Source organism: Coccidioides immitis (genome assembly GCF_000149335.2).
Source record: "Coccidioides immitis RS genomic scaffold supercont3.5, whole genome shotgun sequence".
NCBI classification, from domain to species: domain Eukaryota; kingdom Fungi; phylum Ascomycota; class Eurotiomycetes; order Onygenales; family Onygenaceae; genus Coccidioides; species Coccidioides immitis.
The window spans coordinates 2,112,560-2,137,915 of NW_004504307.1; the positions used below are offsets into that span (position 1 = coordinate 2,112,560).

The window sequence follows — 25,356 nt, forward strand, 5'->3', positions numbered from 1 at the left end:
ATACATAATCCTTCGTTTCCAACACCGATCGTGATTGTATCGAGCAGGGGGTTGGTGGTTCCTCCGCCTCATATATTAATAGTTATCATCTGCCCTGCATACATAACATATATACCTGACCTACCTGACATATACACCATCTCTCTTTCTTTTTGCATATACCCTTTGGAGAAGATCAACTCTAGGGCTTTTCCGAACCGACACTGCCCGCGATGTCTATAAAATCTGCACAGAGCCAGGGGGCAGCTGGTGGTGGAGATGTCCAGCAAGAGAAATACGAGACAGACTGTGAGCAGCTCTCGGGTCAAGAGCAGCGTGAAAAGGACGGGAGTGGATCTTCCGATCCTTACTACAGCGAGATGGATATCGAGAAGCTGGGAAGAGCCCGCCCCGACGTGTTCAACAATGCGTGGTCAGAGATTGCCTTCTGTTTCTCGATTGTCATGTCGCAAGTTCTGTCGGTAAGTTATTTGCCTCCTGTATTTTTTTATTTTATTTTATTTTATCTTTATGTTTGGGTTAACTCATGCTGTGCGCAGGAATATTTTATATCTGGATTCAACGTGATTATACCCACGCTGGTGAAGGAGTTTAATATCCCTGATGCAATGGCCGTTTGGCCCGCCAGTGCATTTTCGCTGGTGATTGCCTCCGTCTTGCTGTTCTTTGGCCGGCTCGGTGACATGATCGGCGGCTTCCCCGTTTATGTTGGGGGAATGGCATGGCTGGGCATCTGGTCCCTCATCGCTGGATTTTCGAAAAACAGATTGATGCTCATCATCTGTCGAGCGCTGCAAGGATTGGGGCCGGCCGCCTATCTCCCAACGAGCCTAATGCTTCTGGCTAATGTCTACCGACCCGGACCCCGGAAGAATCTCGTGTTTAGCATATACGGGACATGTGCGGTTATTGGATTCTTCGCCGGCATCTTTTTCTCGGGGCTCAGTGCTCAGTACCTGAATTGGTCGTGGTATTTCTGGATCGGAGCCATTCTCGTTGCCATCACCACGACGACATCGTATATCTTTATTCCGTCGGACTCTGAACAGAGGAGGAAGCAAGGGGTCAAGATGGACTATTGGGGCGCGGCCCTCATCGTCCCTGGTCTGGTCTTGATTGTCTTCGCCATCACCGACAGTGCACATGCCGCTAATGGCTGGAAAACGCCGTATATCTGCGTCTGTTTCATTCTCGGATGGCTGTTTTTAGGAGCGGCGTTTTACGTGGAGGGCTGGGTTGCGGAACATCCTCTGCTGCCGTTTGACCTGTTTGCGGTGCCGCACATGAAATCTCTGGTCATTGCGCTTCTATTTTTTTACGGATCGTTTGGCGTGTTCTTGCTGTACGGAACATTATAGTACGTTTACCCTTCTCTATTCCCGCAGCTGAATAAAATTTATGAGAGAAATGCTGATAAAATGTCCCTAGCATGGTCCACATAATGGGAGCAAGCCCCATGCAGGTCGTTGCCTGGTGCACCCCCATGGTCGTTGGCGGGTTTATCTTCCCCATGGCCATCGGAATCTTCCTTCACCTAGTATCCGGCAATATCTTACTCGGAATCTCTGCGCTCGTATGGATGGGTTCCGGCCTCCTGTTCGCGTTGATGCCGGAGGGCGCTTCATACTGGGCCTTTGTGTTTCCGGCGATGATATGCGCGACCATGGGGATCGACATTATCTTCAACATCACGAACATCTTCATCACGACGAAGCAACCCAGCGAGCGCCAGGGCCTCGCGGGCGCGCTGATCAACTCCGTGCTGCATCTTAGCATTGCGTTCTTCCTTGGATTCGGCGACATCGCGCAGGTGGAGACGGAGCATCTGGGGCGGAAGAAGAGCTACCAGGTCGCATTTTGGTACCAGGTTGGGTGCTCTGTGGTTGCGTTTTTGATCATGGTGCTCAGGGTGCGTGTTACGCGGGCGAAGAGCGAGTTGACTGTTGACGAGCTGCGGCAATTGGAGCAGCAGCAGCAGCAAAGTTCATAAGCTGGGGTTTTTATCTTTATTTTTTTATTTTTATTTTTATTTTTTTTTTTAAACGAGACCCATTCTTCGAAACGACGGATAAAAAAAGAATGTTTGGTCCTACACATGATATCTGACGAATTTCTAATTACTTCCCTCCCTCGAAAAAGCTGATGGTTTGATTATTTATTTTATTTTATTTTATTTTATTATTTTTTTTAGGTATAGATTTATATAATGATGATACCACTTTGCGAGCTTCGTATATAATAGTTTCCATGATAACTATGGAGTACATGGAATCAAGTCCGGCGACATCATGGGTCTTGCACTAGGTGGTCGCATCTTGGATACAGAGGATTCGACCTTCCCCTTTTTTTTTTTTTTTTTTTTTTTCGTAAGCCTTGCTGCAGCCTCTGTCTATATTGTGATCTCGGCTTGTTGGGTTCTGCCTGCTGAACGGACTGGATCTGGCCGATGTGGCCGGTGGAAGAAATTGTAGTGACGACTATGAGAACATGTACTCTGTAGCTATGCATGCATAGTACTCCGTAATGCGCGTACAGAACATATGGCCATTGGGGTTAGAACTGGCCACGATTGTGAGTCAGCAATACTCGTCTAGAAACTATCATTGCAAACGGTGTGTTTCTTTTTGTCTCCGGATATCTTCGTAAGGGTGGCCTGTCAGGCGCAAGCTGCGAAAGGGGATCGTGGTGGCGAGAAGAGAGGTCAGCATTCCGAAGGTTTGTGGCAGATAGTTATTGTGCATTAAGTTGAAAAAAAAACGGATCTGCTTTTTTTTCTCGGAGCGGACGAAAAACATCGTTGTCCGACCAGATTTCCCGTTGATTTTCTTTTCCTGGGGAATAATGTTAATTTTTTCGGTCTCTGGTAAAGCTTGGGCGGTGAATTTATTGGTGTTCTTCTTGAGGTACTGCGTGTACGGAGTATTTTAGGTGTTTTTGTACCTAGTTATATAGTTGGGAGCCGTAGATTCGGCACACTGTACTCCGTACTCCGTAAGTACTCCGGGGGGTTACGGTTCGCTGGGGTGTTTGGGAAGAAACATGGGAGGCATCAGATTGAGATCTGGTCTGCTTTTTTTCGCTCGGAGTTCTGTCCCATTGCCCTCTGAAAAGGATGACGGTAGGATAGATTGTGCTCTTTGCTATTGTTTATGTGGGTATATTGGAGTAGCTCCCATATGCATTGAAAGAATTAATATAGAGACCTGCTTGCTAGCGAGTGTTCTGCTTTCCTTGACTAGTTTTTTTTGCCTGAAGGGATCAGGGCTGCGCACTGTAGCGATTGTTTGATCAAGAAAACCCAAAGCTCCAAGGAGGCTCGGCTACGTTCCATGGGTCTGCCAGCGACAGCAACCGTGGTGAGAAGGTCCTATCCCGGATGCTTCACACTTCCACGATGGCGAAGAGGAAGAGTTGTGGCAATCGCTCTGGATGGGTCGTTGGGACGGCGAGGCGTTCAACTGTAGTAGTAGATCTTTTCATTCCGATAGGGCCACAGGGGATTTCTTGAGAGTTCTCTTTTTTCTCTTTTCTTTTTTTTTTTTATTATTTATATATATATTTTTTTTAATGTGTGTCGTTTTCGGCGTTGCTGAAAGTCGCTGGGTGAGGTACGACAGTTATACATGCCAGAGACTGTGTTCTTGGTGACGAGTCTTATGGAGCAGAAGGTTCCGCCCAGGTTCCACTTCCAGACGCAGACCCAGCATCCGAAAACGTAACGTTTCAATTTTTCACGACGCAGGCGGGCGTAGGGGGCCGTAACCGGCGTATCGTGCCTGTAAGCGCGGCCTGTCGACTTGTGTCTCTCTGCATGTCATCCTTTTTTTTCTTTCCCCCCCCCCAAAAAAAAGAGTCAAAGACTCCAACTAAGCGCGAGTCAAAACCAACTCTGAGCCAAAAAAAAAAGAGGAAAAAGGATCACGCCGGCGATGCTGCGGTCTCGGGGTCAACCAAGCCACCGACTTGCACCATCCGCTACAACTCTTCTGCTCTCCTCTCTCTCGCTCATCCCCGTCCTCGAGCCCTCCTGCTGCTCTGGACGCTCTAGCTGACCGCGTACTCGATTACCATCCGGTCTAGGTCGCCTGCAACTCTTTCCTTTGTCCCGCGGCATCCTACATACATCTTGCGTGCTCCTCTGGGCGTCAATGGCCGGCAACCCTTCGATCCTTGGACAACGCCTCCGCTAGCCTGTCTCAACAACTCAGGAACCCCAGTTTCTTAACATCCCCACATCTCCTGAAATATTAAATTTAAAAAAAAAAAAAAGAGAGAGTCGTCGCCACTTACTTCGTCCTCGTCGGCCGAGTACATAATTACATTTCCTAGTGAAGAGGGTTAAAAGGAAAAAGGAAAAAAAAAGGGACGTTCGTTTAGAGCCGGAAGTTCAATTTCGGCCAAAAGTGGTATCGCGTCATCGTTTCTTCGTCTTGAGTTTCATGTCCAGTTATTACGATTCCGCGTATCCTGTTTCACCGTCGTTGTTTGTTTGACGATCCTCCGCACTGCGTGTGTCTCTGTGTTGTCCTTTCACCTCGACTACGCTCGACACGCCGGTGAAGAGCAATGACACAGCTATTCAACTCCTCCTCCGGTTCGTCTGGTGTTGGGTCAGAGAAACGTCCATTCCCCGGCCTCTCGCTCCCCAGCAGAAAACATTCCGGCGATCCATCCCACTTCCCAACCAGACTAAAGAATTTCTTCCGGATAAACAGCTCCTCCTCATCGAATACCCCGACCGTCAGCAACAGTGGCGGCGGTAGCGGGAGCGGTGGTGCCCATCATACCTCCTCCGGTCACGCACACCTCTCGACTAAGCCTGAGAGCAAGTCTACTTTTAGACAGTCTCGCTTCCTCCCTACGATTGGTCGGAATCGGTCTACTACAGTTGCCAGCGAAGGTAATCCGCTCGATGAAATTGCCTCTCCGACCGCCGATGCGAACCCGTATTTCCATCATCAGGGTTATCCGGCTTTACGACATCGGAACGATGACAGTGCTCCTTCCTCGCCCCCGGATACACCGGAGTTGCAGGTGGAGGGCGTCCCGGCATCAGACCAGGCCACCGCGGCCGGCAAAGAAGAGCTGGCTAGGAAGCTGAGAAGAGTGGCGTCGGCGCCCAATGCCCAGGGATTGTTCAGCGGCGATGGCTCAGGTGATCGACCAAAGACTGCAGAGCTGGGGAAGGAGCCGTTGGTTGCCTCCGGGGGAGCTTCGCCCAAGTTGAGCTTTGTCGATCAGCCGGGATCCCAGGCCGCTTCGATCTCCGATGAACGTGCTTCAACCCTGTCGGTTCCCCGGAGTTTTGTCAATTGCCGACGGACGTATAGCTCGAATTCGATCAAGGTGCGCAATGTGGAGGTGGGCCCCGGAAGCTTTGATAAGATCAAGTTGATTGGGAAAGGCGATGTCGGCAAAGTCTACCTGGTTCGCGAGAAGAAATCGAATAGACTATATGCCATGAAAGGTGGGTGTTGACCCATGACGCCCTACGTCCCAGGACCCCCCTACCCAAACCTTTTTTTTTTTTTTTTTTTTTTTTTTTTTTGGTTTTCTCTTTTCTGACGTCTCGACTTCTTAGTTTTGAGCAAGAAGGAGATGATAAAGCGGAATAAAATCAAGAGAGCCTTGGCGGAGCAAGAGATTCTGGCCACGAGCAATCATCCGTTCATAGTTACACTGTACCACTCGTTCCAGTCTGAAGAGCATCTTTATCTTTGCATGGAGTATTGCAGTGGCGGGGAGTTCTTTAGAGGTATGCCATGTGCTACGAACAAACTGTTGCGGATGGCCTTGCTAAACTGTACTAGCCCTCCAAACACGACCTGGAAAATGTATTCCCGAAGATGATGCCCGTTTCTATGCTGCAGAGGTGACAGCTGCCTTGGAATACCTTCATTTGATGGGATTCATATATCGGGATCTCAAACCGGAAAGTGAGTATACCTTGTCATTGGTGAGGTTGCTTTTGGCACATTCTAACACTATGTAGATATATTGCTACATCAATCAGGGCATATCATGTTGTCAGACTTCGACCTCTCCAAGCAATCTGGCCCCGGGGGTGCCCCTACGATGATAGTTGGTCGCAACGGGACTTCGTCATCTTCTCTACCCACGATCGACACTAAGTCATGTATCGCCAACTTCCGGACAAATTCTTTCGTCGGAACAGAGGAATATATTGCGCCTGAGGTTATTAAAGGCGATGGACACACAAGTGCTGTTGATTGGTGGACCTTGGGCATTTTGATATACGAGATGCTTTACGGAATTACGCCGTTCAAGGGCAAGAATCGAAACGCTACGTTCGCAAATATCTTGAGGAATGACGTGCCGTTCCCCGACCATGCGGGTGCCCAACAAATATCGAAGTAAGTAGCTTTCTCCCTCTCTCTTCAGTTTTGAGCCAATTCAGCAAGCGGCTTACTTATAGTCTCTCCAGCCTCTGTAAATCCCTCATCCGCAAGCTCCTTATCAAAGACGAAACGAAACGACTAGGTGCCCGTGCCGGCGCGTCGGACGTCAAGACACATCCTTTTTTCCGCACCACCCAGTGGGCGCTCATTCGACATATGAAACCACCGATGATTCCTCACCAAGGCCGCGCTATTGATACCGTGAATTTCCGCAACATGAAGGAGAGCGCCAGTGTTGATATCGGTGGCACAAGCAAATTGAAAGGTGTGCCGATGGACTCGGGGCTTGCAACGCCAGGAGAACAGATACCCGATCCTTTTGAGGACTTCAATAGCGTCACTCTTCACCACGACGGCGATTATCATGGACAGCTGGCTGATGATAGCTTTAATGGGTATAGAGCATGATTTTCTTTTTGACTTTCCTTTTTTTTTCCTTCTTGTCTTCTTCGCTAAGATACGCACTGCTTGTTGTTTTCTGCTTTTCATTTGCATTGCCACATATGCTCGTGGGCGTTTTCGGAGTGCGGTTTGAGTTATTGTTCCGTTTCCAGCCCCTGCACGGCTCCGTTTCTGTTTCAATCAATCCCCATTATTACCCATCCGCCTTTCCCCCAGAATGTGCCCACCTTTTCAGAGCCGACTCTTTTATCTCGCCTGTTCCTCCTCACCTTTCGCTTCGTGGATCACTTCTCCAGATGAAGTCGAGCTCTTTCTACAATTCCTTACCCTTCTTTACAACACCGTTTTCTGGACATCGCAACGGACTCTCGCTACGTGTCAATCACTTCCTGCCCTCAAAGTGATTTGCTACTCCTGTCTCTCATTTACACAAGTGCAGTATTCGGTGTTTTCTTTACTCTTTGGGAGGAAGCGGTGGGATTTTTATCTTTCGTGCCGTTGTTCCCATCAAGGTCTTTGACATGCATATTTGCCCTGTTCAATACTGTGGCTTTTTGTCCTTTTTGTTGTGTTATGAAAGTTCACCAGCTATTATTCCCGCTTGGTTTGCATTCAACCTCCCTCAATCAAAGTCTTGGCAGAAATGTGCGTTTTGTTCTTCATCGGACACCCCCCTTCGTATTTATTTTTGTCGACTCAAGGAGGGCTTTGTGCTGATGTGCGTGTCGGTTTGTCTTTTGTGCCGAGGCGTTATCTATGTGTGTGCCGTATTTTAAGATGTGTGTCTTGCTTGGAGGATCTTTTTTTTTTTCCCCTCCTTTTTGTCTGTTTTGTCTTGACGATTTTTGATGGCTTGCATGTTCTCTCTCTCTCCCTTTTTTTTTTTTTTTTTTTTCCCTTTTTTTACCCCCTTTTTAGATCTAAGATGCAGACAGAGCCGCTAGGAATGAAGATATGAGGACTGAAAGATAAATGGGTCTTGAGATCCTCTTGATTTCGTGGGAGAGAAAGAGAAATAAAAGAGCAAAGCACAAAAGGAGATTTCCTAGATATCTAGTTAATAGTCCTTGCCTAAGTAGACTAAAAATACATTTTATCTGCTCTCATTTGCTGCCAACGGAAATCGAATAGAAAAAAGTAAAAAAAGACGATTCTATCCAGAATGATGTGTATGTATACATGAAAAGAATCCCTCCTCCGTGTATAGTACAAGTACAACCTCACGGGATATCACTTTTGGGGACTTGTAGCTCGCTAGAACTGTGTATAGTAGTTAAACAAATCCTTTCATCCCCTTCTTCAGTAAGAGATACCTCCACTAGACGATGGTACGACTTTCCCCCCTGCCACTTTACCCGAAGAAATCTGTGCAATTAACTATACGTTTCCGGCGTAATAGACCTTTCTCACGTCGACTAATTTCTTGCCTCGCGCGCGGGCAATGTCCTCTGGGTGCTTCTGGCTCAGGAGAGCTTGGTAAGCGGCTTTGACGGTGTTCATGGGGTTCCGGGAGCGGGTGACTCGGGCAGCGAGGTCGTGAATACCTGCTGCGCGGCACATTTCCCAGATGTATTGTTGGCAACGGAGACCGAAGCCTGGCGGGGAAAAGTGTCAGTGGTATTTCTCTTTCCAAGAGTTGCTCCGGGAGATAGATGAAACTTTACCTGGGGGTCTATGCATGAGTTGCAATTCAACGGCGCCGACTTTTCCCTTGACGTCTCCGAAGATGGTTCGATCTTCATATCGTAGGATAGGCTGCATATTGCGGATTGCACGGTATTGGGATTGGACACGCGCTTCGGTGGGTTCTTCTGATTTTCCTTCTCCGATACCCAGCAAGCCCTTTCCATTTCCCGCCACAGAGAGAACGTAGGTCTTGCGGATTTTCCCCAAACGAGTTTGGTTGACGACGCTGTGCGTCACCAGGGCTTTGACCCTCAACCCCTTGATCTGTTGCTGAGAGTAGCCGGTGACCTGCATCAGTTGCCGCAATGCAGGAGCGATTTCGCCTCCTTCTCCGGCCGCGGCTTTCTTCATGTCTTTTCTTTGATGTTCGCCGATATTTTCCAGGTTCTCGCCGGGTTCGAAGAGGTCGGGCACGAGAGAGCTGTGGGGGTCGAGCTCGGCTTCGGCTTTACCCACCGTTAGACGCATGTTGTCCGTGAATCGGAGCCAGTCGGCGGTTGTTGCGTCGTCCGGCATATTCATTATATACTCGGCAAGGTCGTCGACGATTTCATCTTCGGTCTTTAGACGGGAATTGGGGTCGTAATTCGTAACTGGGGCGCGCTTGTGATGGTCAATCACGGGCTCGATGGTCGAGAAGTCATCGAGATATTGTATGGCCCAGGGGTCGTCGCGCTGTTGGAATTGTTTGGCGAGGTCTTCTGGGTCGATGCTCTTTTCACCGGCTTCGATGGCCGCGATTTGCTTGCCGGAGTACTCCTCGTAAAAGCGCGACTTCTCTAATTCCGTGTATGATTTGAAGTGCGACGATTTAAGGTCGTGCCATGTCTTTCCTTCTGAGGCTGAAGTTGAAGTTGAGGTTGAGGGCGTCGGTTCTGGGATTTCGGGCTTTTTCTCGTCGTTTTTGGATTGAGCGGGAGATGGGTGGAATTGGCGTCGGGGCAGGCGAGATAGCACCGGCGTCGTCGCTGGTCGCGAAAACGAGCAGAAAAGGCAACGAGCTGTAGGCCGTGAGATGCTCATCTTGACGACGGGTATGAGGCCGGGGGAATTGGCCCTGGACTTTGGTCAATTGGAGGTCGACTCGGGCTGGTTGAAGAGAGGTTTTGGGATGAAGTGAAGACCTAGCTTTGCTCGGAGGAACGTTTTTCCTTTTTGCGCCAAAATTTGGTCGCATAAAGACCGTTATGCGACCAGCTGGACGAGGAAAACTTCCGGAGGATTGGAGGTCAAAAGAGTCGCATCCATATCGACCGGAGCCGTGAAGAATAGGGTGACAGGGCTGGAAGCGTATGGGTTGCTTGGATTGTTAGCCCATGTCCCATTTCTTCTTCCAGCGACTCGCTTGGTCTGCGCGACAGTTTGCTCGACCACCCGTAACCCGGTGCTGGACACCTTTACCGTTACGTACCTACGTTGCTCAGTCAGGGTTAAACCAGACGAAACTTTCATTTAAAATGGAGCATAGCTCGCGAGGAGGTTCCCGAGATCGCGGACAAGGCTCGCGCAAGAGAAAGAGAGGCAGTGAGAAGCAGAATCGTGACCGAGGGGCTGAAGATGATGTACTCCTGACTGATATCAGGGATCTTCTTCGGAGGAATAAGCCTGAAGCAGATACTATTGAGACAGAGGCATCTCCTACTGTTGTTCGTACTGGAAAAGATGAGAATTTTCCGGAGACAGAAGTTACAATAACCGAACTCTCTTCCACCGGAGACGGCCTTGCGCTCTCGCCCGCGCGCGACCATGTCTACGCTGTTCCTTTCACTCTCCCTGGCGATACGGTAAAAATAAGGGTATATAGGACTATGGGAAGGGAATCCTACAGTCTTGCTGATTTCATTGAAGTGACGAAGCCTTCGCCGCAACGGGACGATTCGTTAATCAAGTGTCAATATTTCGCGAAGTGTGGTGGCTGCCAGTTCCAAATGCTTCCTTACGAAGATCAGCTTAAGCATAAGAAGAGAATTATCGAAAAAGCATATATCAACTTCTCGGGACTGAACTCGGTGCAGGTTCCTGGCATAGAGGAAACAATGGGTTCGCCGTTGCAGTATGGGTACAGGACGAAACTGACCCCGCACTTTTCGCTTCCCGGGCGAGTGAAGAAGGCAGCCCATAACTTGACAGAGCCTTTAAATATTGGGTTTATGATGAAAGGACGACGAAAGGTTATGGACATCGAAGATTGCCCGCTCGGAACAGACATCGTGAGAGTAGGGCTGAAGAACGAGCGGCAAAGAGTCTTGGATAGTCTGCATCAATTCAAGGCCGGCGCAACTCTGCTGGTTCGGGAAAATACGAGACGAATACCCAGAGACAAAATTGAGGAAAACGCAACAGAGAAGAAGGATGTGATCCGGATAGACCACCCGGACTACATCGAAGAAAAGAGCTATATCACGGACCAAAAAGGAATCTCATCTGAATACATCGACGACTATCTCTTCCGCAACGTCGCCGGAACGTTCTTCCAAAATAACAACTCAATCCTCTCTCCCTTCACCCAATACGTGCGCGAACGTGCCCTCCCAGCATCTGCCGATTCCGACCCTTCAAAGCCCAAACTAAAATATCTTCTCGACGCCTACTGCGGCTCCGGTCTTTTCACGATCGCCCTCTCTACCGTCTTCCGTTCGTCTCTCGGCGTAGATGTCGCAGCGGGTTCCATCGAATCAGCCCGTGAAAATGCCCGTCTTAACAAATTGAAAAACACGGGCTTTGCCGCCGCAGACGCGGCGAAGTTGTTCCAGGATGTACCATATCCCCCGGATCAGACGTTATTGGTTATTGACCCCCCGCGAAAGGGGTGTGATACGAACTTTTTGAAGCAGCTGTTGGCATTTGGCCCCGCGAGGGTGGTATATGTGAGCTGTAACGTTCATACGCAAGCGAGAGATGTTGGCGTGATGGTCCGGGGAGATACGGGTGATGGAAGTGGAAAGAGTAGTGTGAGGTATGAGATTGAGAGTATTAAGGGCTTTGACTTCTTCCCACAAACCGGCCATGTGGAGAGTGTGGCTGTTTTGAATAGAGTGGCCAACGTTGAGTGAGTGTGAGTGCGTGGTCCTGTACAATATTCCTTTGAGCTCCAGAAAAGTCAAATTTTTACTAGAAATACCCGTGATGAAATCTGATTCAATATGATTCTGGATGTCAATTTCGGTTATCACCCACACGACACGTTGGGTGAGCTTTGGGGCCCTCTACCTAGATGCTTTGAACCATTTAATCGTATACACAGAGATTATATGCGCGAATGTCAAGTTGGAAGGGCCTATGCCTTGTATTGCGATGCTATCTAGGTGCTCCCCGGTCCTCCAAGTAGCGCAAATCGTCTCACAATAGACGGGCCAATCTCGTCGTATTCAGCCTGTCAAAAGTCTCAGTTACACCGCAAGTGTTTAGGGGGAGATTAAGACAACCTACCTTGGTATGACAATAGCTTCGGAATTCAGGTGTCTGGCCAAGGAGACTTCCACCGAACCAGGGTCCATGGCGCTGTCTCTTGTGGGTAATAACCTGGACTTCTAATCCACCGCTCTTGGCCCCGCCGCTACGAGCTTCTGAAGCGCGGATACGAGCATCGACAAGATGTCTGATATCGCGTTGCAAACGGCGACCAAAATCCTTATACAAGGTCGATCCTCCGGACAAGACAATGTTCTTATATAGACCTCGTCTCACATCAATCGGGGAAGACTGGATGACACCATCAACAACATTGGGGAGTGGGGTTAAGAAATCTGACGAGTAAATTTCAGGGTTGAAAAAGATTTCCGGGGCAAGGAATCGCTCGTAGCCAATATCTATAGTGACGCTTCGTCCGTTAGGAGAAGTGACGGTATGCTTCAAGAATCGGTCTGGTTCCTTGTCGTAGCGGGCGAACTCCTTCACAATATCCGGGCAGACGTAGCAGTACTCTTCCTTGACTCTTTCTGCGGTCTTCATTGAGCTATCTGGCTCTCCTCTTGTACGGAGTAGATTCTGAACGAAATATGTGATGTCTCTGCCGGCAATGGGGATGCTTTTGATTGAGGATCCAATGACGTATCCCTCCGCCACGGGGATAACGTGTGTAACACCGTCACCAGAGTCAATGACGGTACCCGTCAAAGATCTATCAGTGACTTTGGATGACGTCCATGATGCAGCAAGGGCTAGCACGGCTTGGACAGCGATATATAATCCTGCGCAATTGAAAGACTCGAAGAAAATTTCAGCAGTATTTTCTCTATTTTCAGGCGGGTTTAATGGCTACCAGCAGTCAATCAACTCACTCGGGCGAGCAGCAAAAAGGTAAAGGGGGTCAAACATACCGGTTCGGTGAGAAGGAAGTAATGATCCTCTGGCTCCACTCTCAGATACTTGAAGATAGAATTGGACCAGAAACGCTCCATATGATCCCAATTCTCGATTTGGCCGTGTCTAATAGGATAATGAAGGCCATATCCCGGCCCTGAAGTTGCAGCAAGTGCCTCATCTCCAATGAAGTAATCCAGGTCTTCCGTGCCCCTCTTCGCGGACAACGAAGAACTTGGCCCCGCGCCTCCAGTCAAGAACGACGGCTTATTTGCGACTGGCGGTCTACCCGAGCCCGTCCCTGCTGCTCCTCCACTGGCCTTTGTGGCAATCGCGGTTGGAAAGACAAAGGAGGGAGAGTCGTTTCCGGCGAAACCTTGAATGGATCGTCAGCTGAAGTAACGCCTGATTTGCGATAGCTATAACACACCTAGCTTAGAGTATCCGGTGCCGCTAAAAGTAGAATATCTGTTAGCTTGAAAGGAGGCAACAGAGGAACAAACATAAGATCATCGTACTTGTCCATGACAACGGCGGGTGTTTGCGACGCCATGGTTGCGGGATGTGTGGAGATGGCGGCCTAGCTGGCTGCTGTTGAGCCTACGAGTGGGCAATCAGAGTCTCAGGAATTCAAACAATGGCGAAAACAATGTCACTCAATGGTCGAGGTAGTGTCGGCAAAGAACATACTCCGTTGCGACGTGGAGTGGGAATTGGGTGGATATGTATGCACGGAGAGGAGCAGCGTGGTGGGTGAAGCATCCGCGTCATTTGGGGGTTCGCTGGTGCCAAGCCACGCCTCAACTGGAGATGGATTTGGCTGCACTCATCAACACCAGAAACATGTTTTTCTCTGGATAACCATAGAATACGCTGCAAAGCTATGACCTACGGTTCGATGGGAAATGTGAAGAGTAGGCCATGGCACCTTTGCCGATGCTAAGAGAAGATGTAAATAACTGAATACATTAGTATATCTTGCTTTCCAGCCAAGCAAAACCGGGGGGGATAACTGCCCCGTCCATGGCGACGATGGCGAGTTAATTTCCTTGTCCTCTGTAGTTCTTGCTTTAGCAAAATAGCTGTTGAAAGTATGCTGCAACTGGTGTGCTTGACTTGCTAGCAGACAAGTATGTTGAGCAGCAAAATATGTGGAAGGCTTTAAAGTATTATTCTAACTGGAGCATACCCTTAAGCCAGACGGACAGCAAGCACCTCGGATATGCGGACACAAAGTACGTAGTTACTGCACAGCTCCGTTTAAGTACCTTATGGTTACTCCTAGCATATTTCATTTCAGACTCTGCAATAGCTGAATGGACTTGATTCGGCCCCGTTACAATTTCTCAGGCTACCTTATCGTGCTATCCGCCCCAAGCAGTTGGGAATAACAGAAACAAGAAAAGAAAACCGGGCCGCACCCAGATTCGAACGCGAGAGTCCCGTCGCACCGTGCCGGAAGACAGGAGCCAGCATTCGCACCGCACCCCAACGCAGCTCCGGCAAAAAAACTTGGAGCTTCTCTTTGATTGAGCGTGTCATCCTTAGTGCAGGGGCCATGCTAATCTTCTCTGTATCGTTTCAATAAGACCAAATGCCCGAAGGCACCGTACAAACTCATTTGTGATATATAAGTTGTGATTTTTGGAAGTTCGCTTACTAATAACGGGTCGGATTAACAATTTGGCGCTTCCCGGGCGGCCAACCTCGTGGCTTGTATTAGCCCGAATAGTGGAAGATATATTGGCAGCTTTATATTGAATATTATTCACTGTACTTCGGTCGATGCGGGGCCGTATGTCAGACGGAATGGAGAAGCCCGTAGAGCTGATGCTGTGGTAGTGGGAGGAACGGATCGGATGCCTTTCCTGCTGGAAGCAATCACTGCGAATCGGCGCGTCTGCCCATCTGGACTTTCCTCCTCTTCGGGCTGTGGGATAGGGAAGTTGGTGTTTTTAATCAATGCAGTACAATTATGGCAGCTTCCGTGGCTATATGATCTCACTGTATCCTTGAGGTTCTCTTCTCATGGCTTGAGGCAGAATTGAACACGACCCTTCAAGGCCTCGCTCCCCTGTTCATTGTTCTTTATACCCGTCTGAATCTCGTAAGAGGAGAGCTTCTCATTTGGTTACCTCCTCTGCTCTCTAGCCATTCGTTATTGTATATTCCTATTATCGCTTCACGCACAAGAGGCACGTTGCTGTGTCCTTTACGCTGCATGTGCTGTGGCTTGTCCTTTGATCCTGTTGGTATCACCTCCAGTGACGTGAAGATGAAAGTATTTTCTGGACAACAGCTCATAATTCTCTGCTATTAGACTATACATGAATCCCCTTTCTACCTCTCCACCCTGTTATATGCCTTGCTGGGAGCTTCTCAACTAGAGCTGTGGACCACCGAGACCAGTGATAAAGGGTGCTCTATGTGCAAGATATCCAACCTGCCGCGATTAGTTTTCATCCTGCTCATTCATCTCACTTTCACACCACTCCTTGCCCGACTGACTCCTGAGCGCGTTGCATCCAGGAAGGCTCTTGGTGTTTGAAAATTTGCCTTGCAAGATACCACACGCGTCTAAACGTTATATAATCTCCTGGGTGATAGGCTTGATACCAACTCTTGAGGTTCCTTGAAATCACCAACATGATGGTTTCAGCTTCATCTGAGGCCAAAGGCATATCTGCCATTTATGTTCATGCCGGTGCAGGGTTTCATAGCCACCAAAGTGAGGAAATACATCTATGGGTTTGCAATCAGTAAGCTGTTCCTCGAAAGATTCTTGCCTAATTTTTTTTCTTTTCTTTTCTTTTCTTTTTTTTTTTTTTTTTTAATCGGACAGCCGTAACTAAGGCTATAAAGGGCGGCTATCCTTGCTATGGCCGTTTTAAAATCCGGAGGCAGCGCTGTGGACGCCGTTGAAGTTGCGGTCAAGTTTCTCGAAGACCACGAGATTACAAACGCTGGCTATGGTAGCAACCTTACAATCAACGGCACAGTCGAATGCGACGCGACTATTGTGGATCACCTTGGTCGTAGCGGAGCAGTCGGAGCAGTTGAGCGTTAGTGACTTGTATCCCTCGGATCATTCAAGTTTTGCGCTGATGCCGTTGCTTCATAGACGTCAAAAATCCAATTACTCTCGCTCGTGTCATCCTAGACGCATCCACCAAGCCCTTGGCCTTCAATCGTGTGCCTCCAAACCTTATTGCAGGAGCTGGCGCGATTGAATTTGCCTACGAGCAGGGAATATCAGTCCTTCCCGCAAACTCGCTTGTTTCCAGGGGTGCTCGAGAACGCTGGCTTCGTTGGAACCACGAATTACAGCAACTGGAGCTACAACGCCAGGCGAAAGAGTGGGATCCTGCATGCCGTTCTCCTCGTAAACCAAGTACAGCCAGAGCTTCCCAAGCATGCGTAGGCTCTAGCCCCAGTTCATCGCATCGCTCGAGGCGCAGCGCCAATTCGCCAAGCAACGTAGGACGTATGGATCTTGAATCGAGCCCCGATGGCTCAGTTCGAGAAAATCTTGTCTGCGAGATGGATGTGGACACTGATGCGGCTATTAACACCATAGTTGATCGTAATTTGCCGGACGATGGCGCTTCAGAGCCCGATGCAAATGCGGAAAGCGACCCAGACTATGTTGACAACGTCGTTCATTGGGAACCTGTCCCGTCAACATCCGATACACAAGCCAACGAGCTCCCAAGGGAATGTTCAGGCGATATCCGTGCCGCCTATCCACCTCCAATCGGTCTACCACCAGCATCCTCTGCAACGGAAGCCGGTACCACCCCGTTGCAGGTTGAAAGCTCGGGGAGGTTCAAGCGGCTGAATGAACAATTGCTTGTAGGTAGGGATGATGATATCAGTGATACAGTTGGTGCTATCGCGATAGACTGCTACGGGAATATCGCTGCTGGTTCATCCTCAGGGGGTATTGGCATGAAACATTGCGGACGAACAGGACCGGCTGCGTTGGTCGGGGTTGGCACAGCTGTCGTTCCAGTAGAGCCAAAGGATGAATCGGCAACCTCGGCCGCGGCGGTGACAAGCGGAACCGGCGAGCACATGGCTACTACAATGGCCGCGGGCCTGTGTGCAGAGCGGATATATAGCAGTATTCGAAAAGTCCCAGGCAAGCCGGGAACTTTCGAGGAAGTCACTGAAGATGAAGCTTTGAAGGCCGTGATCGAGAATGAGTTCATGGGTACGTTATTGACTTTGTTCCGCTTCCCCCTAGCCTACGCAATTTTACTTCTATGCTGTATGATTCGTTAGTATTAACTTTGTTCTTGTGCTATACTCTGGCCTGTAGGTCATCCCGGTGTCAAAGCGAGCCATTGCCATGCTGCGATAGGAATCATGGCTGTCAAAAGGACAACCGAAGGGATAGCTTTCTTTTTTGGGCATAACACGGACTCCTTTGTGAGAACTACTTCCCCAAATGATTATAGGGAGCCTTATTTGAGCTAACTGCCAACCGTTCTTTCACAGGCCATTGCCTCAATGACTTCAGATGATCCCGAGCCGTGCTGCCTTATGTCCCGAAACAAAGGTTACAGCAAAGTGGCACAAGGAGGACGATATACTAGGTTGAACAGGTAAATTGCATCTCGCAATGCGCCCAGCATCCTTCCCGTTCCCATGATTCAACGAAACCAGTTTACAAAGTAGTTTGAGAGTGCTGATGATTTCTCGCGGTAGATCTAGATACAAGCCAAGCAAGTCATAAACCAGCTTTGCGGCCAGATACCCTCGGATTTCCGGTCAATTTTAGGGGGGAAAAAATATCCGGACGAAGTTCCTATGAAAGACGGTTGTGTTGCCTTTGGAGGCTGGCATCCTCTTACCTAATCTGACCCTGAACCCCATTAAACTTGCTCTTCCGTGCTCTTCCTAAATATTTTGTCATATGCTCCTCTCAGCACATAAAACGGGCGGGTATGGTTGGTAAAATGGATCTGGAATGATGCGAGGGCAGTGAGGAAGCCTTTGTTTTTGTCTTCACAACCTCGCGTAGTTCCAAATTCCAATTGGGTTTTGAGATGTAGTGCTAGGGAAATCCTATAAAGTCTCTAGAACCCTTTTAGTTTCATTTTTTTATGTAATCTGCGTACATGTTTTAAGAATCCCTTAGAGGTAATCTTCAAGATCAACTCACTCTGAGGATTACGGAATAGGGTTTCTGGACGAAGGGAAGGATGCGAAATGGGTCCGATTGGTATGTATATTGTCTCTGGTGATCTCCTAAGGTAAAGTAGGTGTTGATGTTGGATTAGAAATTGGAGTCGCTCCGCCAGACGAGCCTCCATTTGCGACGAGGGCCTTTGTAGCACCCTTTTTACGCTTCTTCTTCCTCGCGATGACAACCGGCTTCGCACCGTAATCTCCCAACTCCAAGTGAGTACCGCAGGTCAGACAGTCCGCGCCCTCTGGAGGCTCGCAGAAGATGCTCAGGCAAATGCTGCAGACGAAGCCCACATCGACGACCTTCCGGTGGCAGAAGCAGGCGGCGCGGAAGTCAACGTCAACGCGTGTGGGCAGGATCAGGTGTCGCCGTGAGCGCTGGTCCGGGAGGAAAGCCACCATGAGGTACTGTAGGAATCCGCGGGGGTGGTCTACGGGAACGTAGATGCCGCGGGTGGCGTCGCAGGCTTGCTGGAGGAAGACGGCATCGCCGGAGAGTTTGCAGATGTCGATGGGGATATGCAGGCGCTGGCAGGCGAAGATACTGTTCATGATAGGGATGTACTGGTGGGCTGAGCCCGTGGCGCTGCTTACGGAGATTATGAGGATGCGGGACTGGAGGCCGGTCGGGGAGGAGTGGGATGATTGTGAGGTTGGGTCTGGGTGGGAGCCTGGTGGTGGAGGGAGGCCGGTGGCCGTCGGGGTGGGATTGGAAGGATCGCTATCGAGTCTGGAAGTGCCGTGGGTTTCGGCGTAGGCGATTGTCTCGCGGTTTATGTGGCTCAGGGCAAGGGTGAGAGCGCCGGCCATCATGGTCGAGGTGGCGGAGCTGACGGAGGCCGGGGAGGTTGTGGCGAGGAGGGCTTTGAGGTTGCGGGTTAGTTGCTCCTCGACGATGCGGAAGGGGCGGTATTTGTTGGATGCTGGGCTTTCGCCTCCTGTTGTGGAAGACATGGCGACGTCTCCGTCTGTGTCTGCTGGCTCATCTTGGTTTGTGTTTGATGGGGCTGTGGTTGGGGTCGGATACAGCCATCGGGCCTCTTGGGAGTGGCTGGCGACAACAGCCACCTTGTTCGCATAGTTGCAAGCGAGATGGGCGTTGACGAAGACGAGGAGATTGGCGACAGCTGTGGAGAGTGGGAGGGTGTCTTCTAGCAGGGCCCAAGCGTGCGGGTTGGTGTCGAGCACAATGGTTAGGAGTGATGCAGCGGTATCTGGGGGAGAAAATCACTCAGTCAGCTTTGATCCTATTTTATCAATTTCTTTTTTTTTTCTTTTCTCTCTCCTGCGGGGCTTATTTCGCATGGTGATGGAAATCTGAAGCTTCGGATCATACCAGCTTCAAAGTGATCGGAAGAATCAACAGGGTTCATGATGCCGGGTGCCCTGACGGAGGAACACCAGGCTCGCTCCTCTCTTCCAAAGCCGGAAACGTGCAAATAAAGATCTCCTTTCCGCGAAGTTTAGCGGGGGGAGGGGAGAATTTCTTGCATGACCAGCCCGTCTCCCTCGTCGTTGAAACCCCCATGCGATGTCATCGTCCCGCAGCTTTGCGATGCTCAGAGCTTCGATGTGCATTGATGACATAAGCGGGGTTTCACAGACGTAATACACAAACGTACTCTGTACAAAACCCTGTTACAGGGGAGGGAATCGACAATACGCCTTATCAGGCCAAGCAATGCGCATCCTCGTATTCGCCTTTGGGCGTGAATATCACTCAGCTAGTCCTCACCGTCATTTTGATCGGTGAAGGTCAAGGTGAAGGAGGGTGAGAGCTTGAATTGTTGCTAGATGTATGGAGTTGCTCAGTTGCCCCGGGCTGTCTATTATATATCATATGGAGTGCTCCCAACCCCCATTGTGTTACATCTGCATTCCGAATATGCGCCGTCACAGCCAGGTAACAAACCAACAAGGAGTTCCAGCCAACCAACTAGCTATACCAACGAACTCTGGATCCCGTTATCAGATCCGATAAGGCTTTAGTTACTTCATTACCAGGAGAATGCGCCCGGCGTGCAACCAGCGCCAGCCGGGCACCTGCACAAGTCACGCCAGACCATGTCCAGGAGCTCGTGCGTGGTTGGATGGATGCATTCAGCAGCTGGGTCATACTGTGCGTAATTACTGGACAACTCTCCGCTGTGCGGCGCCTTGTTGTGATGTAACTTCCAAGAGATAGATAAGCTCCACTGCGCATGAAAAGGGAATGGTTCAGAGCATGTCCTATCTTGGGCGGTTCCAGAGCTCACCAAACCCTCTTTTGCCTGCCATGATAAATCATTTTTCACAGGACACTTTTTGCATGCGTGACGAAAGAGAGACTCTTTTCTGTCATCTCTCGCGTCTGATCCTCCATCTGTGTCTTCTTCCTCACCTTCACCAATCTGCATATCCCGCTCAACAGCCTCATAGGGACAGCGGCTCCCTGTTCTAACCACGGCCGCCCTCCTGACTCATTCCCCAACAGACACGCCTCCCAGAGGCCAGCCAGCTCCCAACAGAACTGCTGCCTTTCGCGGCCGGGGTGATCCCGCAGTTGTGCTCGTACGGAGAATCACACGGACTGCTCCGTTCGTGTTATTGCTTTTCGCCACGGAATCCTCACGCCTCCCCCATCCCCGGAGTTTTAATCCAGCCCGTGCTTGGTTGGATGGTCACCGTGCCGCCCCCGAGAGTCCCTAAACTAGCCTGGATATATTTACCTCTGTCGAGCAGCTTCTGCATAAAAATTCCGCCCGTGATTTTCTGAGTCAAAGGCGAAGGGAGGCGACTGACACAATAGATACAACTCTTCCTCGATTTTCCCACCAAACGAACTGAGACTGAAAGAAAACCAACACCGTATTTCTTTTGACAGAACGAAAAAAAAAGAAAAAAATACACTCAGATTCAAGTACGCCGCCCATGGTTTCGGTGCTTAATAACGATCAGGCGGCGCGACTTGTAAGGGAAGCTGTTGAGCTTGTAGATGCTGGCCATCGCGAGGTCCGTCCCGGATCCCTTCTCAAAGACCTGCAGATGAGTTCCCATGCTAATTTGGCCCCTGGGTTATTCTCTAGGCTGCCTCCCGCAACCTCCGCGAAGCCATAGCTCTCGCTCCTGAAAACGCCGAAGTTAAAGCGGCATTTTTGAAAGTTCGAGAAGATGAGGAGAATAACCACACGCTGCTGAACCTTTGTCGGCGTTATATCCACCAGCAGGATGAAGATGCCGGCAAGGAGGCAGCAAGATACCTTCGCCAAGAGGGGCTTGAGCCGCCTACTGATGTAGCCCTCGCGTCTTTGAAGCTTGTCCTCGCATCTCCCGCCTCCAAACACTCTGCCACGCAGGATGATATAATCAGTGGTTTGGTTCGTCAAAGCGCGTCTTGTCGACAGTACTTCGCTGCAGAGCTGCAGAGCTCTGCGACGCAGTTCTTCGATGAGATATACGATCGCGGTGATGGCGCTGTGGTCTGTTTGGACACGGTCGTTCTGGATAAAGGGCTCTGGCCATCAGAGACCAATCGGAGCCATTGTGAAGGGGAGCTTCTCCAGCTGTTTATCGCAAAGCTGATGGAATCCGGTCATGACCATGACGGCCGCTCCCTCAAAGGAATCGCGCGACTTCTCGCTGTCGATGCACAATGCCTGCATCATCTAATCGACGAAGAAGGATTCGATGTGATCCTTTCTTCTCTTGACCTAAGACTTCCAGTTGATGTACGCAGCCAAGCGACCTTGGCGACTGCAAAGTACCTGGAGGCGTCCCAAGAGACCGGTCAAGAACTTTTCACAAAGGTTGTGAAAGCGCGCGTCGCAAGGCGTAGATGCGAAGACTACATCATCGCTTTCTCCGCTGCTGCAGTTGTCTTTCCTCTCGTACCCGCCATAGCGTCAACCCTTTTCTTATCAGAGGGATTTCTACAGTCACTTACTCCCTTGCTTTATAAGAGACAAAAGTACCCTGCTTTGGAATTAGCAGTCCTGGAGCTATTTAATGCGGCTTGCATCGATCGAGCTTGCAGGGATGCTATTGACAAGCACCATTCAGAATGTTTGTCATATACCCTCAGCAACGGATCACAGGAAGCTGCGGGTCTTTCTGCAGTGATTCTAGCGAAAATCCAGGCCTCTGAAAAAAAATCAGAAGCTTTGTCAAGCCGTATGCAGGAAGTAAGCACTGAATCCCATGACTTGGTGGAACGGTTTAAAAATTTGCTCTCTGAACAACCTTCGGGAGAAGGGATCGGTCATGCTGCTGAAGGACTGGCGTATTCCTCCGTGAAACCGGAAGTGAAAGAGCAAATAGCAAAGGACTCGGACTTTCTCAAGAACCTGGTTCACATTCTGAGGAACAGGAAGGCGGAGAATACGCTGTTGTATGGTGGGCTCATGACGATATGGAACGTCACCAAATATCGACCGAATCTATCAGAGGAGCAAAGGAAGCTTTCGGAACTTAAAGCGTACGCGAATACCTCGAAGCCAGCGCAACCTCATAAACTAGACGATGAAGAGCACGTGAAAATTCGTTGCACTGCCGTCATTGATGCCGGCGTTGTGCCTCTACTGATTGATTGCGAAAAGCAGAATCTCTCGTCGATAAAGAGCCTTAACCATCAGATCCTTTTGGCTCTGTCGAGAGACCCTAAATCGAGAGGAAAGCTAGCTCAGCAAGGTGCCGTGAAACTTCTCGTCGCGGCCCTTAATCCAGGAGGGGACGCGGCTCGGAAATTGAACGACTCTACTTATAATGCTGCGCACGCGCTTGCACGAATTTTAATCTCGGTGAATCCATCTCACGTTTTCCCATCTTCGGGATTCCCCCAGATCACTTCAGCGGTTCGGCCATTACTGCTTCTCCTTACTCCATCAGAGACGAGTTCTACGGACCAGCCACGCGACCTCCTCCCAATTTTTGAAAGCCTTCTTGCCCTAACAAATCTTGCATCGTCACCCGACAGAAACGCCGGAGCGAGCATCGTCCGTGCCGGATGGACCACTATCGAGGACCTACTTTTGTCAGGTCACAGCTATATCCAACGTGCTGCCTGCGAGCTCGTTTGCAATCTGATGACCTGCGAACAGGGTATCGGTAAATTTGCAGACAGATCGGCCCGCGCGAGCCAGCGTCTACATATAATTCTCGCTCTCGCGGACGTGGAGGACCTTCCGACCCGCCGAGCGGCTGGCGGCGCTCTGGCTATGCTTACTGAATACGAATCGGCGGTGTCTGCCATTCTTGATCGGGAGCGGGGATTGAAGATTATTCTGGGACTGTGCGCCGACGATGACGATGGCTTGGTGCATCGGGGCGTTGTTTGCTTGAACAACCTTGTCCGGGCCACCGGCGATATTGGCAAGCGGGCAAAGAAGGACTTACTCGAGAATGGCGCACTAGATACGTTGAAGACGTGCCTTACACAATCGCATAATCCGGCAGTGGTGGAAAGCGGAGTTGAGGCGTTGAAAGCGTTGATCAACTGAAAGCGATACGTGGCAGTAGACCGTGGTTTTTCTTGGTTTTCCATCCTTGTTTACCTTTTTTTTCCTCCTCTTTCTCGGAATGACTATTTAATCCAGAGCATAATATACATCGGGGGCAGGCATTGGAAATTATTGACATGACTGGTGATTTGGAATGGCAGGGGGGGTTTGGCCTTTTTTTTTTCGTTTTCCTCTCGGTTTTGTTGGGTGCAGTGACCAAACTCGTCCCCGCCGGGGCGAGCGATTTCGGTGATTCTTTTACATGCTTTTCCCGTTTTGATAATGGTTTTGGTGTCTACGGCGCCAGGGTGAACGTTTATTCTGGCTTTTTTTGGCGCTCCATTCACTCCTGTTCTTTTTCTTTGGGTTTTGGCATTGGGCGTACGTGGCGGGCGTTTCCTGTGTCTCCATTCGAGTTCCTCTTTCGTTTTCTCACACGACCGAGTGGTGCGTGCTGTACTTTCTGAGATTATGATGATATGAGTTGATTATTCTGTAGTCGAGAGTAATCCATGTCTCCCTGGTCTTCAGATATACATTTTATGACCAGAGTTTGGCTGTTGTCGTCGCACGTCATCCTTGGTACTTACATCTTTCACCATCATACGAAGCAGCCGTATATTATGTCCATCATCCCGGGTCACAGCTCCTGGAAACGCATGAGGGCTCCTCAGTCGGAGGACGGCCGCTTTATCAAGACATCACCCCCCGTATCCCAACGGCCAATGCCACCGGTCTCCCATTTCCTAGTTGATTGGTCACTTGACCGCTGGGCACAGGCCGGGAACTTCGGTCGTTTTCGGCGTCGAAAGCTTGTTCTGGGCGCTCCCTTGGCATCCGTCACAGCTCGAATCCCTGGCGACGAGGATACAGGGGGTTCTGGGGCGGCATTTGCTCTGTCGAGTGGCGCTTTGATCACTCAGGGTGTGTCGTTTCCACTGGAACACATGGTGGGCGTGTTCTGGTTTTGCCAGGAAATGGGTTGGAAGGGGGGAAGAGGAGGGTGTGCCGGTAGTCCACTATATTGGTTGAAAGTTCAAGTGTGGTCCAGCGGGGTTGTTTCGATTGGAAATATGCGCTGCGTACCGTAGTTATGGTGGTGAATATGAGTTTTTTTTTTGACATGTTTAGGTTGGGGCTTTTGGGTCCTTTTTTTAATTCTTGTTTCCTGATTTTGAGAATGGCTGACCTGGTCATGCGGAAGACGATCGATTTATCTTCCACCGTTTGGATCGTTTGTTAGAGGAGCTTTTGTCGGTCGATTTGTCGGCTATGAGCAGCAGCTTCGGCGTTTGTATCGTACATGGTGAACCTCTCGCCTGTCCAACGGGATATGAGCCTGGAGGCACGCTTTATTGCTTTTTGCGGGTGTTCATGATCCTGCGTTAGGTGGGTTAGTCGGTTAATCAATATGGGATGGGAGGATGGATGGAGCACCCGGGAGGGTCTTCTCGGAGACAGGGAGCTGGCCGTTTGCGATGCTGCACCTCTCTCGTCTCGCCTGCAGAGTGTCACTGGGGTGGAGGGCAATTGTCCAATAACCGTCGGTTTTCTCGAGAGGTTCACGAGCTAGTTGGTTAGTTTATTATTTTTAACTCAGCTGCTGTTCTCCGCCGCCTCAGTTAGCTGCAAAAAGTGCAACTCGTACGGAGTTCGAAGTACGGAGTACAGAGCGGACTAACCAGCTCATCAAGCAAGGAGTCGTCGCCGGTGCGCTTCTCCCAACTCGATTCCCATCGCATCCTCGCTTCTCCGGCAGAGCGAACGATAAGAATCACTCGCCGAAGCCCCCCGCCACATTCTTCCGGTGGTAGGTTTGCCCCATCCCCTGGTCCCTTGCTCATCGTCAACCTGGGTTCGCCGTCGCCCAGCGGTCCTCC

At 50.0% G+C, this 25,356-nt stretch overlaps 10 protein-coding genes across 10 annotated transcripts; 6 read left to right on the forward strand and 4 right to left on the reverse strand.

The window, feature by feature from the left end:
• Positions 1 to 212: 212 nt before the first annotated feature.
• On the forward strand, positions 213 to 2,233 carry CIMG_09154 (MFS multidrug transporter; the record flags this gene model as incomplete). Its single annotated transcript, XM_001239532.2, has 3 exons — positions 213 to 461; positions 540 to 1,357; positions 1,429 to 2,233. The coding sequence occupies 3 exons, from the start codon at positions 213 to 215 to the stop codon at positions 1,988 to 1,990; spliced, it is 1,629 nt and encodes a 542-aa protein (XP_001239533.1). The 3' UTR covers positions 1,991 to 2,233.
• Positions 2,234 to 3,039: 806 nt separating this feature from the next.
• Positions 3,040 to 4,225, forward strand: CIMG_12296 (uncharacterized protein; the record flags this gene model as incomplete). Its single annotated transcript, XM_012358331.1, has 3 exons — positions 3,040 to 3,118; positions 3,618 to 3,778; positions 4,049 to 4,225. 3 exons carry the CDS (start codon positions 3,040 to 3,042, stop codon positions 4,223 to 4,225), a joined length of 417 nt encoding a protein of 138 aa, XP_012213754.1.
• Positions 4,226 to 4,330: 105 nt separating this feature from the next.
• CIMG_09155 (AGC/RSK/RSK-UNCLASSIFIED protein kinase) lies at positions 4,331 to 7,097 on the forward strand. Its single transcript, XM_001239533.2, has 5 exons — positions 4,331 to 5,467; positions 5,582 to 5,755; positions 5,811 to 5,936; positions 5,993 to 6,374; positions 6,446 to 7,097. The coding sequence occupies exons 1-5, from the start codon at positions 4,567 to 4,569 to the stop codon at positions 6,825 to 6,827; spliced, it is 1,965 nt and encodes a 654-aa protein (XP_001239534.2). The 5' UTR covers positions 4,331 to 4,566; the 3' UTR covers positions 6,828 to 7,097.
• A 746-nt stretch (positions 7,098 to 7,843) lies between these two features.
• Positions 7,844 to 9,568, reverse strand: CIMG_09156 (mitochondrial 37S ribosomal protein MRPS5). Its single transcript, XM_001239534.2, has 2 exons — positions 8,486 to 9,568; positions 7,844 to 8,416 (listed from the first exon to the last, which is right to left on the reverse strand). The coding sequence occupies exons 1-2, from the start codon at positions 9,528 to 9,530 to the stop codon at positions 8,199 to 8,201; spliced, it is 1,263 nt and encodes a 420-aa protein (XP_001239535.1). The 5' UTR covers positions 9,531 to 9,568; the 3' UTR covers positions 7,844 to 8,198.
• Positions 9,569 to 9,735: 167 nt separating this feature from the next.
• Positions 9,736 to 11,667, forward strand: CIMG_09157 (tRNA(m5U54)methyltransferase). The gene has a single exon (XM_001239535.2). It carries the CDS (start codon positions 9,824 to 9,826, stop codon positions 11,558 to 11,560), a length of 1,737 nt encoding a protein of 578 aa, XP_001239536.2. The 5' UTR covers positions 9,736 to 9,823; the 3' UTR covers positions 11,561 to 11,667.
• On the reverse strand, positions 11,594 to 13,709 carry CIMG_09158 (Arp2/3 complex subunit). The gene is made up of 6 exons (XM_001239536.2): positions 13,500 to 13,709; positions 13,328 to 13,400; positions 13,240 to 13,262; positions 12,827 to 13,185; positions 11,937 to 12,764; positions 11,594 to 11,880 (listed from the first exon to the last, which is right to left on the reverse strand). The coding sequence occupies exons 2-6, from the start codon at positions 13,360 to 13,362 to the stop codon at positions 11,809 to 11,811; spliced, it is 1,317 nt and encodes a 438-aa protein (XP_001239537.2). The 5' UTR covers positions 13,363 to 13,400; positions 13,500 to 13,709; the 3' UTR covers positions 11,594 to 11,808.
• A 1,746-nt stretch (positions 13,710 to 15,455) lies between these two features.
• On the forward strand, positions 15,456 to 17,864 carry CIMG_09159 (asparaginase; the record flags this gene model as incomplete). Its single annotated transcript, XM_001239537.2, has 6 exons — positions 15,456 to 15,568; positions 15,672 to 15,871; positions 15,931 to 17,022; positions 17,131 to 17,240; positions 17,310 to 17,416; positions 17,520 to 17,864. 6 exons carry the CDS (start codon positions 15,456 to 15,458, stop codon positions 17,545 to 17,547), a joined length of 1,650 nt encoding a protein of 549 aa, XP_001239538.2. The 3' UTR covers positions 17,548 to 17,864.
• Positions 17,865 to 18,019: 155 nt separating this feature from the next.
• CIMG_09160 (transcription factor tfb4) lies at positions 18,020 to 19,763 on the reverse strand. Its single transcript, XM_001239538.2, has 2 exons — positions 19,339 to 19,763; positions 18,020 to 19,216 (listed from the first exon to the last, which is right to left on the reverse strand). Exons 1-2 carry the CDS (start codon positions 19,373 to 19,375, stop codon positions 18,063 to 18,065), a joined length of 1,191 nt encoding a protein of 396 aa, XP_001239539.1. The 5' UTR covers positions 19,376 to 19,763; the 3' UTR covers positions 18,020 to 18,062.
• Positions 19,764 to 20,357: 594 nt separating this feature from the next.
• On the forward strand, positions 20,358 to 24,033 carry CIMG_09161 (actin cytoskeleton organization protein). Its single transcript, XM_001239539.2, has 2 exons — positions 20,358 to 20,993; positions 21,068 to 24,033. The coding sequence occupies exons 1-2, from the start codon at positions 20,913 to 20,915 to the stop codon at positions 23,474 to 23,476; spliced, it is 2,490 nt and encodes an 829-aa protein (XP_001239540.1). The 5' UTR covers positions 20,358 to 20,912; the 3' UTR covers positions 23,477 to 24,033.
• A 682-nt stretch (positions 24,034 to 24,715) lies between these two features.
• Positions 24,716 to 25,320, reverse strand: CIMG_09162 (uncharacterized protein; the record flags this gene model as incomplete). The annotated part of the gene is made up of 3 exons (XM_001239540.2): positions 24,716 to 24,856; positions 24,914 to 25,045; positions 25,159 to 25,320. 3 exons carry the CDS (start codon positions 25,318 to 25,320, stop codon positions 24,716 to 24,718), a joined length of 435 nt encoding a protein of 144 aa, XP_001239541.2.
• Between the last annotated feature and the right edge of the window lie 36 nt (positions 25,321 to 25,356).